We start from the raw sequence: 20,893 nt of genomic DNA on the forward strand, positions 1-20,893 counted from the left end.
AACCTCTGAACTGTTTTGGCAGCAGGTGATTGCTGCTGGCACTGTTTTTTTGCTGCAGCAACCTTGCATGCTGTAAATCATACCAATTTGCCAGAGGGGATGGCTGGGCATACCTGTTGTAATTAATACTTTTAAAAATAAATCTTTATCCCCAGGAAATCCAAAAGTTGCTTTTTGCAATCCCTGTAGTTGGTGAAAGTTGGCATGAATGTATTATTTTGCAAAATTCTCACTTTGTAAGTCATAGGGAGGGATGCCACTGCCCTATTCTCACTCTAAATCTTTTTTTCAGATGCCCCTTCAACTTCTCAGTAGGCACACACACTAAAATATTTTTTATAGCTATAAAGGCTAAAAACTTCCTTAAACAATCAAACAAAAAGCTGAGCTTCTTAGGAAGCTGAATTTATGCTTGACACTACATCCTGTGCTCTCCATACAATTGCTTATTACTCATGGCCTTGTGCAGAAATTGGAGAGTTGTTGCTGAGTGTGTTCACTAGAGCATCTACAGGAGGTAAGATAATTGCTTCCAAGCTGAAACAACAGTCATGGTGATGTGGGTGAGAAGGCAACACAATTGTGAGCCTCCTGAAAAGGGTCTACCTTGCAGATCCCATGGAGGATATTTTCAGTGATGGGATCCACCTTGTGGAATGCTTGCATCTAGAGCAGCCATTTTCAACCACTGTGCCATGGCACACTGGTGTGCCACAAGTGGCCCTCAGGTATGCCACTGGAATTTGGGGGAAGGTCATTTATTAATAGGGCCAATGGGAGATGTGAGCCCCCACTGGCAGCATGGTGTGCCTTGTCAATTATCAAAAACCTGGTGGTGTGCCGTGACCATTTTAGTGTCTTGTCAGTGTGCCATGAGATGGAAAAGGTTGAAAATCACTGATCTAGAGGCTTTCTCAATTCTCTGCGAGAAATTTTGAACATGAGATTCATTTATTCAGAAGAGTGTTTCCAATAAGAGATGGAACTACTTCAACTACTTCACATTTCCTGATGGTGAATCTTAAGGTGACTGTAGACTTTTTAAAAAATAGCTGTCTTATTTGAAATGGCATTTTCTTCCATTTTAGTGTAACTGTAGATGTTTTACATTTTTGTTTGTGAGACAGTAGAACAAACTCTTGTTTGTTTACTTAATAAATAAACAAGAGTTGGGCAATCTTGGCCTAATCCACAACGGTGCTTATACCATGCCTTTCTGAGCACTCTTACAACAGGTTTGATGTGTGGTCATGGTTGCATGGTTTCTGGACTCTGGGGCAGTTGGTCCTTGAAGGAGCTGAAGTTTCTGGCGTTGCTGTTCTTGGTTTTTTGCAGTGCTGTGTGGCACAGCATTATGGGCTGACTCTAAGATTACCAGATGATTCAAAAGGGGACAGTATCTTGGCTAACACTAAGTTATTTGTACTCAATGACATAAGAAGAGCCTCCCTGCTGGATCTTGCCATGGCCTAACTAGTCCAGCTTCCTCTATCTCACAGTGGACCACCAGATACCTCAGGGAGTCCCAAGACAACAGGATACCTGCATCCTGGTGCCATCCTTTAAACCTGGCATTCTGAGGTAACTTATTTCTAGAACCAGGAGGTTGTATATATCCATCATGACCTGTAACCTGTGATGGAGTTTTCCTCCATAAATCTCACATTTAAATCATACCAATAACCCGGGGTGTCCAAACTTTTTGGTAGGAGGACCACATAATCTCTCCGAAACTGTGTTTGGGGGGGGGGGGCGGAAAAAAATTAATTTACATTTCAAATTTGAACAAGTTTACATAAATGAATATATTAGAGATGGTACTTATATGAATGAATGAAGGTTTTACAATAGCTTAAGGCCTGTAAAAGACCTTGCATAAGACAAGGCCAGCCTTTCCTTCACTGCTGCTGCTGTATCACAAACATGAAACAGCAAGCAGTGGGGGGAGCCCTCATCCCACAGCTCACATGAGAGGTAGTTGTGTTGGGCCAGCATGGGCTCCAGCAAGTTGCCAGAGGCTCATTGGAGACTGGGAGCTCCCTGTGGGCTGGACTTGGAGTCCCCAAGGGCCACAAGTGGCCCCTGGGCTGGGGTTTGGGCACCCCTGCAATAACGTATTAGGCATAATTTTAATGACCAACTACCTCAATATAATCAATTTCTCAGTTCTCTGCATGTCTTCTGAAGGCAACATGCAAATACTTTTTGAAATTGGTGACCTTTTAGATTCTCATTTTTGCCCAGCAAACCACCCCAACAGCCTTACAGTGGAGCCTCATCTTACAGTAGGTTCACTTTATACTCAAAATCACTTTAAAATGGACTCTCCCTTATAAAACAAGATTCACTATACAATAAGGTTCTCATTTTACAATGGGCTCACAACAGGACCTTGTGGGTGATAGATAAGCCAACCAGCAATGCGAATGCAAGCATTTGGTAACTTCTCTTCCATTAGCAGCATTTTTAACGTGGCTGTGTATGGAGAGAAGGATGAAATCTTCTAATTTATTTTTTATAATTAAAGCATTGTGTAAGCTGATAACCATGACTCCTAAAGAGCTCAGTAGACACCTTTTAATCACATTTTAGAGAGGGAAATAGCTTAGTTTTCTGACAGTGACTTCAGTTTCTGAGGTTGTGGAACAAATAACTGAAAAACCGTGCATTGTTGAGTTCACATTGCAATATTTTCACAGTATAATAGTGTCTCCAGAACAGATTACCATTGTAAATTGAGGGTCCACTGCAAGATGAGCTGCAACATGGTCCTTCAGTCAGCCTTGCTAGCTTAGGAATTGCTGCCCTGCTATCCTAATAGAGCCAAAGTAACCTCTGTACTAATCATTCCTGAATTCTGTTATATTTGTGTATGAGAATGCCAGCAGTCTCATACTTCATATGGAGACCCTTGATTCTCATACAGGAATGAGAATTCTATATCTTAGAACTCTGCACCCCAGAAATGGAGGCTTTGTGGGGAAGGGGTAGACAGTGGCCCCTGATTGCAGCTGCTAGACTGGTAGCTGTAATACTGCCTTCTGGCCCAGTTGCACAATTGCACCCTGAATGCAAACGACTGCACTGTGTAACCTTGATCTGTATGCCACCTGCTCCCCCTCCCAAGATAGCAGTGGATGCTACCAGTGATGTTTGGGGGAGTGGGAGAGGAGTGTCATGTCAAATCTGAATTTGACTTAAGAATCCTTGCTCTAGTCCCATTCTGTAACTTCCTCTCTGTGTCATTTTCCTAGCTGGATATAACAAATGGAAGAACCAGCCCATTTTTGTTATTAAAGGATAACAATGACAACTCCTTCAGTAAGAAGTCATGATGGCATAGAGAGGCACCTGGATTTAGCTTCCAGGAACCCCGATCTGAGATCCCCAGGGAGCTTACATCTACCACCTTTTTCCCCTGGGATGAGCATAAGCAGTGGAGTTGCTATGAACAAAAGCTCAAGAGAAAACATTCACTGTCAGTTATGTCTGAATCTCTAAGCACCAGAGAGGTGTTTACTAATCCAAGTCATGCCTCAAAGAACAACAATTTGGTTTCAAAATAATAACATAAGAACATAAGAACATAAGAACAGCCCCACTGGATCAGGCCATAGGCCCATCTAGTCCAGCTTCCTGTATCTCACAGCGGCCCACCAAATGCCCCAGGGAGCACACCAGATAATAAGAGACCTCATCCTGGTGCTCTCCCCTACATCTGGCATTCTGACTTAACCCATTCCTAAAATCAGGAGGTTGCGCATACACATCATGGCTTGTACCCCATAATGGATTTTTCCTCCAGAAACTCGTCCAATCCCCTTTTAAAGGCGTCTAGGCTAGACGCCAGCACCACATCCTGTGGCAAGGAGTTCCACAGACCGACCACGCGCTGAGTAAAGAAATATTTTCTTTTGTCTGTCCTAACTCGCCCAACACTCAATTTTAGTGGATGTCCCCTGGTTCTGGTATTATGTGAGAGTGTAAAGAGCATCTCCCTATCCACTCTGTCCATCCCCTGCATAATTTTCTATGTCTCAATCATGTCCCCCCTCAAGCGTCTCTTTTCTAGGCTGAAGAGGCCCAAACGCCGTAGCCTTTCCTCATAAGGAAGGTGCCCCAGCCCCGTAATCATCTTAGTCGCTCTCTTTTGCACCTTTTCCATTTCCACTATGTCTTTTTTGAGATGCGGCGACCAGAACTGGACACAATACTCCAGGTGTGGCCTTACCATAGATTTGTACAACGGCATTATAATACTAACCGTTTTGTTCTCAATACCCTTCCTAATGATCCCAAGCATAGAATTGGCCTTCTTCACTGCCGCCGCACATTGGGTCGACACTTTCATCGACCTGTCCACCACCACCCCAAGATCTCTCTCCTGATCTGTCACAGACAGCTCAGAACCCATCAGCCTATATCTAAAGTTTTGATTTTTTGCCCCAATGTGCATGACTTTACACTTACTGACATTGAAGCGCATCTGCCATTTTGCTGCCCATTCTGCCAGTCTGGAGAGATCCTTCTGGAGCTCCTCACAATCACTTCTGGTCTTTACCACTCGGAAAAGTTTGGTGTCATCTGCAAACTTAGCCACTTCACTGCTCAACCCTGTCTCCAGGTCATTTATGAAGAGGTTGAAAAGCACCGGTCCCAGGACAGATCCTTGGGGCACGCCGCTTTTCACCTCTCTCCATTGTGAAAATTGCCCATTGACACCCACTCTCTGCTTCCTGGCCTCCAACCAGTTCTCAATCCACGAGAGGACCTGTCCTCTAATTCCCTGACTGTGGAGTTTTTTCAGTAGCCTTTGGTGAGGGACCGTGTCAAACGCCTTCTGAAAGTCCAGATATATAATGTCCACGGGTTCTCCCGCATCCACATGCCTGTTGACCTTTTCAAAGAATTCTATAAGGTTTGTGAGGCAAGACTTACCCTTACAGAAGCCATGCTGACTCTCCCTCAGCAAGGCCTGTTCGTCTATGTGTTTTGAGATCCTATCTTTGATGAGGCATTCCACCATCTTACCCGGTATAGATGTTAGGCTGACCGGCCTATAGTTTCCCGGGTCCCCCCTCTTTCCCTTTTTAAAAATAGGCGTGACATTTGCTATCCTCCAATCTTCTGGTACCGTGGCCGTTTTGAGGGACAAGTTGCATACCTTAGTCAAGAGATCTGCAACTTCATTCTTCAATTCCTTAATAACCCTTGGGTGTATGCCATCAGGGCCCGGTGACTTATTGATCTTTAATTTATCAATGAGGTCTGAAACATCTTCTCTTTTAACCTCTATCTGACTTAACTCCTCGGTTAGGAGGGGCCGTTCGGGCAGCGGTATCTGCCCGAGGTCTTCTGCCGTGAAGACAGATGCAAAGAACTCATTTAATTTCTCTGCCATCTCTAAGTCTCCTTTTATCTCCCCTTTCCCTCCCTCACCATCCAGAGGGCCAACCGCTTCTCTGGCGGGTTTCCTGCTTCTAACATATTTGAAGAAGCTTTTATTATTCCCCTTAATGTTGCTGGCCATGCGTTCCTCATAGTCTCGCTTGGCCTCCCCTATCACCTTCTTACATTTCTTTTGCCACAGTTTATGTTCCTTTTTATTCTCTTCATTAGGGCAAGACTTCCATTTACGGAAGAAAGCTTCCTTGCCCTTCACAGCCTCTCTAACTTGGCTGGTTAGCCATGCGGGCACTCTCCTGGATTTAGTGGAACCCTTCTTTCTTTGAGGTATACACCTCTGCTGGGCCTCTATTACTGTTGTTTTAAGCAGCCTCCATGCACTTTGGAGAGATTGGACTCTTTTTACCCTCCCTTTAAACCTCCTCCTAACCAGCCTCCTCATTTGAGGGAAGTCCGCCCGTCGGAAGTCAAGGGTTTTTGTTAGAGATTTGCCTGGTATTCTTCCCCCAACGTGCACGTCAAAACGGATCGCAGCATGATCACTGTTCCCCAATGGCTCAGTAACGTTTACATCTCTAACCAGGTCCTGCGTACCGCACAAAATTAAATCCAGAGTCACCTGTCCTCTGGTGGGCTCCGTGACTAGCTGATCTAAGCCACAGTCATTTAGCACGTCAAGAAATCCGGTTTCCTTATCGTGACCAGAACACAAATTGACCCAGTCAATAAGAGGATAATTGAAGTCCCCCATGATTACAACCCTGTCCTTCCTTGTCACCTCCCTGATCTGTTTCCTCATTTCAAGGTCCCCATCAGATTTCTGGTCTGGAGGACGATAGCACACCCCCAGTATTACATCGCTGCTCAAGCCTGGTAATTTAACCCACAGAGATTCTACGGTGGAGTCGGACCCACCTTCAATCTCTACTTTGCTGGATTCTATCCCTTCCTTAACATAAAGGGCCACCCCACCTCCAACACGCCCCTGCCTGTCCCTCCTGTAGAGTTTATAGCCCGGGATTGCGGTATCCCACTGATTCTCCGCATTCCACCAGGTTTCCGTTATGCCCACTATGTCAATGTTTTCCCTTGTTACCAGACATTCCAGTTCTCCCACCTTTGCTCGTAGACTTCGGGCATTCGCATAAAAGCATTTATACACGGAATGCCCCAGGATGGGCTGCTTATTCACTCCTTTGTCCCCGCATCCTCTCATTGTGCCAAACCGTCTATCACATCCCATCTCCCTACCTTTCCCAATTTCTTCTCCTACCCTGCCTTTGTCTTGTTGTTCTCTAACCTCCCCATCCTCATCCCATAGGGATGAGGAGTCCCGAACCGGATGCCCCTCGGCTCCTGTCGGCCTTCCCCCAGGGATCAGTTTAAAAGCTGCTCTGCCACCTTTTTAATGTTATGCGCCAGCAGTCTGGTTCCATTCTGGTTCAAATGGAGCCCGTCCCTCTTGTACAGGTCCTGCTTGTCCCAAAACGTTCCCCAGTGCCTAACGAATCTAAACCCCTCCTCCCTACACCACCGTCTCATCCACGCATTGAGACCCCTGATCTCCGCCTGCCTAGCTGGCCCTGCGCGTGGAACAGGTAGCACTTCAGAGAACGCTACCTTTGAGGTCCTGGCTTTCAGCTTCCTGCCTAAAAGCCTAAATTTGGCCTCCAGGACCTCCCAGCTACACTTGCCCACGTCGTTGGTGCCGACATGCACCACAGCCGCTACCTCTCCCCCAGCACTGTCTACCAGCCTGTCTAGACGAGAAGTGATGTCCGCAACCTTCGCACCAGGCAGGCAAGTCACCATGCAGTCCTCACATCCGTCGCAAACCCCCCTCTCTATGTTTCTAATAATCGAATCCCCCACTACAAGAAGCCCCCGACCCCCCTCCCGCCGAGGAGTATCCCGAGTGCGCTCGGATACGGGCCCATCCCCTGGAGAAGGGATCCCGACTGCCCTGTGTAATGCACGACTGCCCTGTGTAACCTTGATCTGTCTGCCACCTCCCCCCCAAGATAGCAGTGGATGCTACCAGTGATGTTGCAGAACTTTTTGGGTGTGGGTGGGAGTGTCAATTTTGCCTTTTTAAGAATCCTTGCTACTAGTACCCTTCTTTGACTTCCCCTCTGTGTCATTTTCCTAGCCAGATATAACAAATGGAAGAACCAGCCCATTTTTGTTCTCTGTACAATGTTTGGTTGCTAGACTTATCTTCAGATTGTTAAAGTCATGTCCTTCTCTTTCCATGTACTTTGGCTGCACAAAACAACCTTATTGATACTGGGTGAGTTATTTAGCAAATGTGTAGGTCCATAACCCCTTTTCACGCTTTATTTTTTCATTTTCAGCTTTTTTGGTTTGCAATAATCTATTCCCAGTGTATTTGTAAAGGTTCCCATTTCCATCATTTCTGTGATTCATCCCTGCCCCCATTGCATAATGCTAAGCCTTTGACAACCTGGAGGAGAGTAGAAAAGGAGGACCTGAAAGAACCTTTTACATCATTTTACACAATCTGCAAGTTCTGCAATAATAGAGGATGGAGATGGGGGGGGAGGAACCTCATCACAAAACTTTCTGTGCTAGAAACATAAGCAGTAGCATAACATCGCCAAATGGATTTGACAGTTTATTAGAGCTGGTGTGGTGGAATGGCTTTGAGCAGTGTTTCTCGAACTGTGGATTGGGACCCACCAGGTGGGTCGCGAGCCAATTTCAGGTGGGTCCCCATTCATTTCAATATTTTATTTTTAATATATTAGACTTGATGCTACCATGGTTTATGACTGCATTTGGGGAAAAGTTAGACCTGTACTTTTAACAAGCTACTATGTATATTTTTAACAATGATAATAAAAAGGACTTACTCCTGGGTAAGTGTGGGTAGGATTGCAGCCTAGGATTGTGAAAAATCTTCCTGCTTGGTGTTGTCACTTCTGGTCATGACATCACTTCCATTGGGTCCTGAGATATTTTCATTCTAAAAAGTGGGACCCAGTGCTAAATGTGTGAGAACCTTTGGCTTAGAGCATGTGTGCTGTAAAGCCAAGATGCTGTTTTCACCCTTGTTTATTCACTGCCTGTTTTCATACTTTGTTCGTTTCCTGCCCCTCCCCTTTTGAAGGGGGAAGTTTGCTGTTTCACTTTTTGCAGTTCATTCCCTCTTCTCTTTGAGTCCTCAGTTTGGTGGTTGTTCTCCTTGCTTAGTTACACAGATATTGTAACACTGGTATTTTGTTGTCTGCCTCTTCATAAAGGCAATCCCCCCCCTTTTTTTTCTTAATTCAATTTCTCTTTTTCTTTTGTGTCTTCAGTATTGATCTCCTTTTTTTGTTTCTTGTACTACTGGTGTCTAGTACATAGCTTTCTACCTCTTCATATAGGCGATTTATTTGGTCATTTATTTAAAATACTAGGGGCCCAATCCTATCCAGTTTTCCAGTGCTGGTGCAGTTGTGTCAATGAGGTGTGCTGTGCCTGTGGTGGAGGGGCAGTCATTGGGGCCTTCTTAAGACATGGGAATATGTATTCCCTTACAATGGGGCTGCATTGTGGCTATACCGGAGCTGGAAAGTTGGATAGGATTGGGCCCTAAATTGATTATACTTGTCTATCTTAGGACCCAATCCTATCCAATTTTCCAGGGCAGGTGTAGCTGTGCCCATGGGGCATCCTGTGGTGGGGAGGCAGTCACAGAGGTGTCCTCAAGGTATGGGAACATTTGTTCCCTTACCTTGGGGCTGCATTGTGGCTGCACCAGTGCTGGAAAGTTGAATAGGATTGGGCCCTTAATTGAGGAGTTTTCCCAATGCTTAAATTGGTTTTAGGTATGTGAATATGTACCAAGTAGAATTATTCTGCTTATGTTATTTTTTAATGTTCAGTTAATTAATATAAAGATCTTTAAAAAAATTGTCAGAAATACAGATCTCAAAAAATTATTTATATCTTTTTCAATTATTTCATGCTCCCTTTCATTCTCCAAAGTGTTTCAGTTTGGAGGATCAATGATACGGTCACCCTACGTCAGAGGAAATTAGCAAAACTCTCACTCCCCATGTTGTTTGAATGGAAGAGCCTTCCATTTGCCGAGGAAAAACTGAGGACACGAACTTCTATGTGGTGCTCTCAACTTTAAAGATAATCTGTCAATGGTACAGTACTAGGACTTGTCAGGGTGTCTCTGCCTCTCTTGATATACAGGGATACAAAGCTGGCAGAGCAATTCTTTTTGGAATCCTGGACCTTTACTGTAGGAGAGGGAATTTCAGGAGATGAGAAGTTCCCACTCTGCCCAGCTGCTGAAGCAGTCTTTCTTTCCCCCTTCACCTTGAAAAGCCCAGCAGCAAGCACACTGGACCTCCAATGCCCCTTTTTCTAGAGGGCAAGCCGGTGGCGTAGCTGGAGGGGGGCGCAGCGCTCAGGCTGGCTGGGAGCCTCAGTGGGGCGGGCAAGCGGCCCCTCCCTTCGGAGTCATTCCTTTTTGCTCCTTCCGCCGGGAAAGGCTCCGAAGGGAGGGGCCGCTTGCCCGCCCCACTGAGTCTCCCAGCCAGCCTGAGCGCTGCGCCCCCCCAGCTACGCCACCGGGGCAAGCAAAGCTGAGAGGCAGCTGCACGCGTTCAGAGCACCCGTAGATGTTTCAACGTTCCATCCTTGCATCTGCCTGCATGAAGGCTGCGCTCGCTCCACTCCTCCCCTCCCTCTAAGAGCAACGCCGCGCGCCAGCTGCCAACATGGCTCGCAGACCGCAGCACGTCATGCGCGGGCTGCTCCAATCAGCGGCTTCGGCGAGGCGCGAGGCCATGTTCTCCTGTCTCGACAGCCAATGAAAAGGCGCGCGCGCCGCCCGCCGGGGCAGAAAAGGAAAGCGAAAAATAAAAACAAAGCTGGGGCGGGGGGGGGAGAGAGAGAGCCAATAGAAGAAGGCGTCTCATAGAGCCAATAGGAAGCGGTCTTTCGACCTGCAGTTAGAGGGTGGGGGCTGGAGCAAGTCTGTGGCTACCTGGAGCGTTGCTGGCAGGAGCAGGAGCGTTGGTGATGCGCTGCGAAGGGGCTCCCTCCCCCGCTCCCAGCCTGTGAGGTAGGCGAGGGGGCGGCATTGTAGGGATGAAGGGGCGGGCGGTGGCTGTGGAAGAAATGGCGCCCCGGGCAGGGAAGCCCTCGGGGAGGAGGAAATAGCCTTGAGGGCGAGAAGCAAGGAAGGGGCTTCTGGGCAGGCTAGCCAGACCCCACTCATGGAGGGCACAGCCGCCTGGCAGGGCTGCCACCTGACACCATGGCTGCCAGTAGAACCTCCATGTTCAGGGGCAGTGTACCTGACAGCTGCTAGGGAGAAGCCACTGGAGGGGGCCTTCTGAGAATGAGCGGTGGGAGAGGCAGTTGCAAAGGAAATGTCACCCCCAAATGGACATGACCATCTTAAGTAAAATGGTTTGGGAAGGGGAGGAACAGACTGTGCAGAGGCTACAAGTGGACTGATGTACCAGCAGTAAGGAATCATCTTGTTTACAACACTTTCTCCCCCTCCCTGTAGGATAAACAAGGGCCCACTCCTATCCAACTTTCCAGCACCAGTGTTAGCTACAATGCAGTCCTCAGGTAAGGGTACAAATGTTCCCATACATTGAGGAGGACTCTGTGATTGCCTCTCTACTGCAGGATGGAGCACATGCCCCGTTGGCACAGCTGCATCGGCACTGGAAAATTGGATAGGATAGTGCCCCAAGCTTCTTGAGAGTGGGAACGTTGAGTGCAAATGTCTGTTAAGCAAAATACAGAACACCAAAAATGGATCAGATTAAACCCTGGTGGAGTTGAGAGCTTTAGAGGTAGTGAGTGTGAGCAAGAGTAATTGTTGAAGAGAGGAATGTGATTGGTGAGGAAAGTGTTTGTTTACGTCCTCCAGTAATTTTGAAAACTTTTAAATGTTTAATATGGTCAATAAAACAGACCATAACGTAAACTAAATGTGATTTGCACAACTTCTGTTTATTTACTTAGAGCTGTAATATAGAAGCTGAAAAAATTTTGTATCTATGCTTATGACTGTGTTATGTCCGGTTTCATGGTTAAGGAGAGAGATCTCAGTGTTTCTGATCAGTGATCAGTCTATTGTCAGTGTTCTTACTGGCCACAATAGCTAAATGTACAGAGGCAACCTACCTCCAAATACCAGGTACTAGAGGTAGATGCTTCTTTCAACCATCCTCGGCTTCTTTTCTTTCCAGAAGTATTTAGCTGGCTACTGTTAGAAATGAGAACATAGGATCAGATGAACCTTGAGTTTTAGTCTATATCAGTATGTAGTTTTCTGGGAGAGATGGGAAAGAATTGGCAATGGAAGCTGGAAATGAGGAACATCTGGAGGCTATACGGGGAAGTTCTTGTGGAAAGTCAGAGGCTTGGAGCACATGGTAGAGTTGGATTCACCATCAGATATTTAGGAAGTTCCTAAAATTGCATGGTGCTTTATTGTGCTTTACTTAGTATTTTTAGTACAACTTAGTAATTTCTACATGAGTCATGCAAGGTAGGTCATATTTCAGATACAGGTGTAGAGGATGACAAAACAGTGACTTGCCACATGGTGAGTCTCTGAAAATTTGATCCAGAGACCTTCTGACATACCTCAAGCTGTACCAACAGTTCAAAGGGTTGTGCATGGTAGTAATTTTTTTAGAGGTGCTGTAAAGTCTTTTGCAATGGATGGACATAGATAATGTTTACTGCTTTACTATGGCATGATGGTAACTGTTTGGTAAGCCTATCATTTCTCAGTGATGGAGAAATTCAAGTCAACAAGTACTGTAGTGCAATTCTTCTTAGTGCTTGACTGTACTATCCAGCATGACTGGGGGCCCAATCCTATTCAACTTTCCAACACTGGTGCAGCCACAATGCAACCCCTAGGTGAGGGAACAAATGTTCCCATACTTTGATGAGGCCTCTGTGATGAGGCCTCCACACCACAGAATGCAGTGCACGCTCCATCAGCACAGCTGCACCAGCACTGGAAAATTGGATAGGATTGGGCCCTGGGTTACCAAACCGTTACACATGCAGCACAATAAGGTGCCTCTTGATGGGTGGTTTCCTGTATTTTCCCAAAGACCCAGAGGATGCTGGAATGCAACTCATGCAACACAATCACCTGTAGACCATTTGAGAAGTGTGTCCCAACATCCTCTGCTTTTATAACTGATACTTGGAGCCTCATGTGATGTAGCTATTTAGTGGCAACATATCTGTGTCTTTTGATAATCCTGGTAGATGATACAAAATAGATGGATAAATCTCTTGTTTTCATATACTTCCTATTCAAACAGCTGGTGCTAAAATACCTTACGAAGTATTTATTTAAATATGGATTTCCATACATGTATGGAATGCATAGAATCTATGGACATATCCATATCTTATAAAGTCCAGTTCTCTGGGAAATGGGAAGAGTCTGAAACTATGTGTTCAATTACGAATTTTTGAAAGAACAGAGTTTTGTAACATTTCTAACTTGGCGTTTTGACACAAGTGGGACAGAAGGTAGAGCATGGGGATCTTTTGGCTTTAGTAGATTATATGAGGAGATCTGGAGCTGACTGGGAAAAATAGTAGAAAAGAGGAATGGGACTACTCTGAGGATTGGTTGAAAGGCTGACTGTCACTAAGGTTGCAATCCTATATGCATTTTCCTGTGATGAACCCCCATTAAGGCAAATTAGACTTACTTCTGAGTAAAAATGCATAGGATTGTGCTTTAAGAGGCTTGTTTTGTGGCTATGAGAGATTTGGTGTGGTAAAGTGGCTTTGAGAGCAAGCTATAAATCACAAACCTCCTGATTTAGATATTGCTACTGTACTAAAATGAGTTTCAGGCCCTCCCTCCCTCTCCCCCCCCCCCCGCAATATGGAGAAAATAATAAGATTTTACAAGAACTTTGTAAGGCAATTCAGCAGCTGCTTACTGTGCATGAGACTTTGGAATAACTTGTTTTATAAAAGCTTTATCTAAGTGCTAAGTGTATTATGCAAGGCAAGCAATTAATAAACTGTTTTGTATGATGACTTGACTCTGGAAGAGGTTTGTTTACTGTGAAGTAGGAAGAATCTGTTGATGTGCACTGTGGAAGACTGGGGTTTTGAGAGTTGTTAGCTGAAGGCCTTGTAGGAAGGGACTAGGATTTAAAAACTTATCTTGAAACCAATGTAAGTTGGTACAAGTGAAATTTCTACAGGCCATTGTATCTGAGTTGAAAGAAGTGGAGTGTGGAGGTTGGAGGAACACATTTGTGAATTATGTGTAGGAAGGGCTCTGTAGAGAGGGAGAACAAGGAAAGGATGTGTAGGAGGCTAGAAAAGCTACTGGGGAGAGGGAAAAGGGAGAATATTAGTGGGCTAGACAGATTTGTCTTCATACTTTTAAGTGGTAATTTTATTTGTTCATGAAGGGACTTGGGAAGCATAGTTTGGTCTACTCTGTTCCTTGTGGAGATGTGTTTAGTACTTGGGATCTTGACAAGTTGCATTTTTCTTTAGACTTCTCCCTCGTCAGGTGCTTGGCTCATGGGATTTGCTGGGATGTATTTTTGTGTTCTTCGTTTAGCATGGAAGAGCTGCTGACTTTCAAAGATATCGGGCAGAAGTTCTTAGATGGTCTCTAAGATTGTTTTCATTGGCAAAACAGGGATTAGGCAGCTGCTTGACTTGTGTGTACAAAGGTTTTATTATCAAGCAAGTGTTGCACTGGGGAGATAGGGCTTGCCTTAGTATTGTGCTTGTTTGACTTCTAATGCAGCATGTGGTGTATGCCTGCCAGAAAGAAAGATCCAGAAAAGTTAAAGAAAAGTAAAATTGTTTGTTTGGCTTAGGTAAATGCAGTCATAGATGCAAAGCTGAAAGTTTTCTTGTTGAGAATACAGTGTATTTGACTCTATATTATTATATTATATTATTATAGTGGACTAAATTAAAGCAAATAAGTGTCTGCAATGTAAGATGATAAAGCAACACTTGCATGGGCCAGAAAATTTCATGTAATAAAATCTTTATGACATATGCTTTTTAATACTGTACTCTTAATTTTAATTCGGTCTGTTTAGTTCCATCTTTACCTGCTTAGAGTCTTTCCAGGAATCAGTGGATTATGCAGGAAGCAGAAGTTGTTTTTTTTAATTGCAGAAAGACTTATGCCATAGCAGAAAGCTATCCTCCAGATACAAGTACTCAATTTATGGAAATGAGCATTCTGGCAGTGTGTGAAAAAAAAAGTCTATAGAAGGGAAAGTAAAAGCTTTTTGGGATGAAAATTTGGTAATCTCTTTATGTAGGTTTGTAATATTCTTGCTCCATGAACAGCTGTCTTCATTTGTTCTTGTCTTATACTACTGACAAGATAGATAGTGGGGGGGGGGGAAGGTAGAATATTTAGGAATATTTTATTGATTTTTTTATATTTGTATATTTATGGTTAAAGAAGGATAAAATTTCAATTAGAAGAAGGATCTGAAAAGATCTTGTAGCACATCTCCTACTCGGGTTTGGTTACTCCTGATTCCTGGAATCAAGGGTCTCTGTCTATAATTTGGAAGCCAGTGGTGGGAGAGAGGGTAATGTACTGCTGTGGCTGCTCATTGCCTCCAAAATGTTTGTAGTTTATTTATTTTATTGTGAGAAATTTATATCCCGCCTTTCCCATGCCAAAGCAAATGCCCAAGGTGGCTTACAAAGCTCCATAGAAGAGTATGAATGAGTTTATTACAATCATTGTTCTACCGGCAACTTGTAGAACCCTTCTCTTCTGGATGGAATTCTTCACGGTGTGGTTGTCGCATCTGGTTATGCCTTCCAAGCTTCCAGCAGGAGCAGTTTCAGGTTGGCCAGGCTGTGAAAAGCCTCCTCCTGGCTCTGTTGTCTCATGACAGCTGTCTCAGCTTTCAGTCTCCCATCCAAAATTTGTGAAAGCTGTTTCACCGAAAGAAAGGAGTATTCTGGATTATACTGAAGCAGCTAGAATCCTGGTATGTTGCTCAGTCCTGCATGCGTTTAATGCAGAGTAACTTCTACTGGATTATTTCTGGATGCAAGTAGTTTTGCAGCCTTAGACTTGCTTTTAAATCTAGTCTTGGGCTTGCACCTATTCACTTGAGATCTTGATTAATCACATTTTCTACACAGTTCTACTGCTTTGGTTCCAAATTGAATATTAGCGGTACTCCCCTTCCCAAATCAAAATATGGTATGGAGCAGTTGTAAACTGCTTATTTTTAATATCCTTGGTTTATAATACTCTTGGCCTACCTATAGGAGGGGTCAGCACAGATATAACGTAAAAATAAACTGCTGTGGTCATGGGATGTGTGTTGAATCCTATATAATCATATGTAAAGTCAACAAGATACCTGAGCATGAGAACAATTGACTTACTACAGGCAGCAGGTGAATTGAAATTGGGCTGACACAAATTAGTCCTGTAAGCTATACTTCAGACTTGAATATTTCCATAATGAGGATATTGCTCAGCTGTAAGATTGTTCCTCTTTCCTTCCCCCATGGTAGCATCTAAGCTATGCTGTGAACTTCAGTTAGTCATGTTTTGAAATAGCCAATAGATTATTTGCTGTCCACTTACTCAAGTTTGCCATCTGCTGTTCTTTCTTTGCTAGTGTGAAAGAGGCAGAGAAGTTGGGCCACCTCTTACTCACTGCTACAAACACCTGAAGGTAATGCCATGCTTGTTATAGAGATGTAAAATTTCTGGAAATTTTAAAGCTTGGAAAAAACCCAGGTTTTTTCTGTTTTTTCAGAAAAAACCAGAAATTTTTGGAAAAATTGAAAAAAGAGGACAGAACAGAACAAAACATACCCATCCACATGCAAAAATAAAACTGAAACCTTTTTCTTTTCTTGTGACAATGGCAGCACCTCCTAAAGGAAAAAAATGCATCTTGTCCTTGCATTGGGGAGTTCAGTTTGTAACCTAGGACTTGCTTGCCCTCAGTGCACAGAAATTAGAATAATCTGATACCATGCATAATCATAATCTGATACCATACATAATCTGATACCATGCATATTTTTTAGAAATGATTTGGAAAATATTTGAACACCTTGTCTTAAAATATTTTATTCATCTTGTTAAAATAAAACATTCCATAATCATTTTTTCCTTTTTCTATTTTCAATTTTTTGAAATTAAAATTTGGGAAAAAAACAAAAAAGACTTCAGGAAAAAAACAGAAAAAACCTTTTTTTCTTAATTTTTCCAGTTTTTTTCTGGGACCTTTCAGCATGAAACATCGCACACTCATTGAAGTGACTGAAGGGGAATACAGATAGCTATGGTCTGTGGGGAGAAGCGATACTAAACAGGATAACCATGCTTTTTGATTAGTTCTGTTTAAGAGGTTCAGCTTCAAGTTGATTATTTTGAAAAAATGGGCATGAAACTTGTGTGTTCTTGAAATGGTATGATATTTGCTAAAATTCTGAATTCTATTTGAGGTGATAGGAATTGTGAATTAGCACATTGTATGTTTGTGACAGTTCAATTAACAGCACTTTCTCTTGTAGAAGGTATCTTTCTCTTATGGAAGGATGTAAATGAGACAGTAATTAAACCATGTATTATTAAAACAGAAACAAGTAAAATGTAATTTGGTTGCATCACAGGGTAGAAATTATGGCAAATTACTATAACTCTGTTTCAGTTTCCATTAGTTTGTTTCTTTGTTGCTGTAGCTCATGAAGAAGTGGCCACTATCCTGGTCATTTTAAGATTTTTGTTTCAAAAGCAATATATAATTTTGATGGGGGGACCATAAAACAATAGGGCAACTTTGAAATGTCATGCTGTCTCTTGCATAGTAATCTTAAACCACACTGAAGGTAAATAGGTGGGGAAAACAGGAAGTCTGCAGGGAATTGCATCTGTTTGTCAGTTTAATGGGCCTCATTTTGCACATCTTTTGTTCTCATTTTGTGTATAAATCTAAGTGGGAAGTGAATGATCAAGATATTGCCTCTCACTCCCCCCAACCCATCAAAGTGGCCTGCCTACAAGCTTAGGCACTGTTTACCACCACCACTTCCCCTGCCTTTTTGCCTGGCAGGATCCATTTTCAGTTTTCCTACTTTTAGGGAAGGCACATGGGAAGGCCCAGTGGTGGGTGTGCTGTAGAGGAGAGATCTGCTCCCTGGTTCTCTTTCCCAAAGAGAGAGGCAGGGGAGGGGGATAGGTTTCCCCTGTTTCCCTCCTTTCTTGATGTGCTTTAGCCATAGTTTTCCTTCCGAAAAGCAAGGAGAGTTCTGCTTGCAGCTTTTTGGTCCCTCTAAGCAGTTTCAAGAAGAATAAAAAGAAGGCACTGGCTGCTAGGTATTCAACCTCATGTTGCCATTTGCCCCTCTCTAGTGTAGGTAGACTGAAGACTCATCCTAGAGAGGAAACAAGCTTTCTTGTATTTTGTTTGAAGGGAGTCATACTTCCTAGGAAACATTTCAAGGACAATGACAGAATTAGGAATTTGCTGAAGCTCAGCTTCTGGAATCTGTGTATCAGTAGGTGGCAGAACACTCCACAACTTGGTGTACTTTTTTGTTTGGACAAGTAAACCATAGAGTAGATTCTGTTTGTTTTGACCATGCTTGTTCAGACTGAAAGAACTTCTTGTGTTATGCTTTCTTCCATCCCTCCCCAATAAACAAAGTTTGGGTTTGCCACAGACTGGCTGTTTATCTCAGTCAATATGGAGGGCTGTCTGGCTCTAAATCCCCTTTTTGTGTTAATATTCTCTCCAGCAATAGATTGCCCTGATGGCAGACAGTCAGCTGAATGTGATCTGTCACTTGGTGCTCCGCAATTGTCTGTCTGTGGTACTGATGAAGAAACTTTGGCCTAAATTCACTTGACTTGTGTCTGTTACTGTTGAAAGGAAAAACTAAGCCCATCAGGACTTTATATAATTTTGCACACCAAAGGTACATTCAGGTTTGTTTTAGACAGAGCAATAAGTAGCAGTGCCTGAGAAGAAAATCCAATAAGTCCTAACCTATGTCTAGGTATATGTCCTGCATGTATATATTATGTATATATTAGCCCTGGGGTCTGGGGGATAAGAATAGGCCCTCAGTTTGGCTGTACTTGTTGTAAGAGGCGACTGAACAGCCACCGGGTAGATGAGACTCGTTAGCCTGGGAAGGCAGCTCATCTGAGAGAAGGAAAACTCTGATCCCATACCTCCACTGCCTTGTAGCTACATCCAGTTATGGAAAAGGCTTCAGGAGTCAACCTCGAGAAAAATCTGGAGCCGGAGTCCCTGAGGCAGTTCATGGCTGAACAGTCACGTTATGGCAACTCCTGCAATGCTGCTGGAACCAACTGTATTGGCTTCTGCCTTTCCATTGGACCATTCCAGCAATGTGGAGAGGGGGGATTTGCTGCATAGGTAACAGTCTATCCTCCATATCTACTTTACTCAGGCTTCACGCACTGGAGAGGACACTCTGTTTCAGAACCACCATTCAAAGTGCGATACCATAGTCTTCCGAGACTGAAGGATACCAACATGATGTCCTGCATGAACTTGCAGCCAAGTTCCTTGAACATCTTTCCTCTTCTTTTCATGGGGAAGGAGTACTTGACATTTGATGGCAGAAACTGAAGCATCAATCACTTCCTTACAGAAGCAAGACAGCTGAGGTCTGTTTTACCAGTGACTTACATACAGCTGGGTTGGTTAACAGAATTCTGTTGCTCTTGCTTGTAATGCACGAACAAAGGGCTGGCAAACAGGTACATTCCCAGACTGGGATTTTATTGCTTGCTCGTATAATTATTGCTGGCTAATATAACTGACAAGCAGATAATTGTAAGGAAGACTTTACAACTATTATGGCTTCTCTTTGACATTTATTTCACTTCTTGCTTCACTATAAATTTGAGCTTATGTTCGCTGTTCTTACCTATCTATAATGCCTGATTACTTAAGTATGAAGAAATATTTCAATAGCTGGAGAAGGAATGTGTGCCTTACTTTTGGTTGGTATGACTAGTGAATTCACTTCTAAGTTCTGCTAACAATCAAGACCTCAGTTGAAGTGAGGAAGTGCTAGATTTGAAAGTTTATAGCGCTAAGTTGGGAAAAGACTTTCTAATTAGCCAAGTTGCCCAGACTCCGCCTATGATCTTCTTTAACTACTCTATTCTTTAAAGTCCCTTAATCTTCTCTCTTAGGAATTGTTTCTGTTCAGGGCATTGCGGTGTGTCTGTGTAGGGGGGTTGAGATGGGACATGGTGATGCTTGGAAGTCAATACAGCCCTTAATTTGTAGACCTCACCCATGCATCACTTTTCTCACCCAGCTAAATGATGATCCTGTCTTGTTATGTGACATCACGTGTTTGGAAGGGGCTCCACCTGATAGATTCAAAAGGGTATGTCTGTATATATTTGCTGAATACTCATTGCTGAATAATAAATAATAATAATAAACTTTATTTATATCCCGCCCTTCTCCCTAAAGGGACCCAGTGCGGCTGAATGTTCTGTTTCAATTCCTGAAACTGTTAGATTTTCTTACCTTTATCGAGGCTTCTGTTTTTTCCACCTAGGGCCTTTGGGACGTTGACACAATGCCTCTGTGCCATTGTGTAGTGAAGCACAGTGACTCAGACATGGAAGGATGTCATTTTTCTCTTGCTGGAGGTTTGAGGATATACCTTTACTGGAAGGGTGAGAATGAGGAGGAACAGTACCAGACCTACACACAGGGATCTCCCAGTGCTGAAGAGATCTGCATTGATATTGCACAGAAGATTGGTAAGCAGCCTACAGAGTCCTGACTTGGCTAAGTTAGAGGAAATGTGCAGATCTTGCTATCCTAACAAATCTCCTGCAGAAATATTAGTCCTGTTTAGCTTTTGGTAAAGTGGCCTGAAGAGATAAAGTAAATCATCTGCATTCACAAAACGAGGAACAGAATCCATCTTTCCAGCACCCACGATTTTGTTGTAACCACTAAGAACTGCTATATCCCCTATTCTTTCTTAAATTCCACAGCATAAGTTACATGGATGGGAAATCGATCGCTGGTTATATGGCTTCTGTTTTTTGGCAGTATAGTTCATATTTCTGAAAGTCAAGAAAAGCCACAATAGTGGACTATATTTCTGCATGCTTTTTTGGATAAATTCCTCATCCCACATTGAATGAAATTTGACTTACTAGTTTATGTGGCCCTTTCAAGTCACCGTGCTTTATTAGAGAGCAAATAGGAATGGCTGGAACTCTCCTAATGTTCTGCAGATGACATTTTATTTCATACTCTGAGAGGAAATTGATATCTCCTCTGTCTCCTGTTGCCCTTGGAAGCCTGATTTCACAGCCTGGGTGTGCTGGGATAGAAAAGGGAAACAACTAGAGGGACCAGAACAAAATCCAGGTATACTTGGGATGAAGAGAGTGAAATTTATCAATATTGTAAAGCCAGCC

General features: G+C 43.5%; 1 protein-coding gene across 1 annotated transcript in view; it reads left to right on the forward strand.

Annotated features, from left to right (window-relative positions):
* The first annotated feature begins 10,409 nt into the window (after positions 1–10,409).
* Positions 10,410–20,893, forward strand: part of TYK2 (tyrosine kinase 2) — a 64,272-nt gene continuing 53,788 nt past the window's right edge. The window contains exons 1-3 of the mRNA XM_066613655.1: positions 10,410–10,492; positions 16,071–16,127; positions 20,014–20,221. Coding sequence (XP_066469752.1) covers positions 20,035–20,221 — 187 coding nt within the window. The 5' untranslated portion in view covers positions 10,410–10,492; positions 16,071–16,127; positions 20,014–20,034. The remainder of the gene's footprint in view (positions 10,493–16,070; positions 16,128–20,013; positions 20,222–20,893) is intronic.

The sequence above is a fragment of the Tiliqua scincoides genome, chromosome 2, assembly GCF_035046505.1.
Source record: "Tiliqua scincoides isolate rTilSci1 chromosome 2, rTilSci1.hap2, whole genome shotgun sequence".
NCBI lineage: Eukaryota > Metazoa > Chordata > Lepidosauria > Squamata > Scincidae > Tiliqua > Tiliqua scincoides.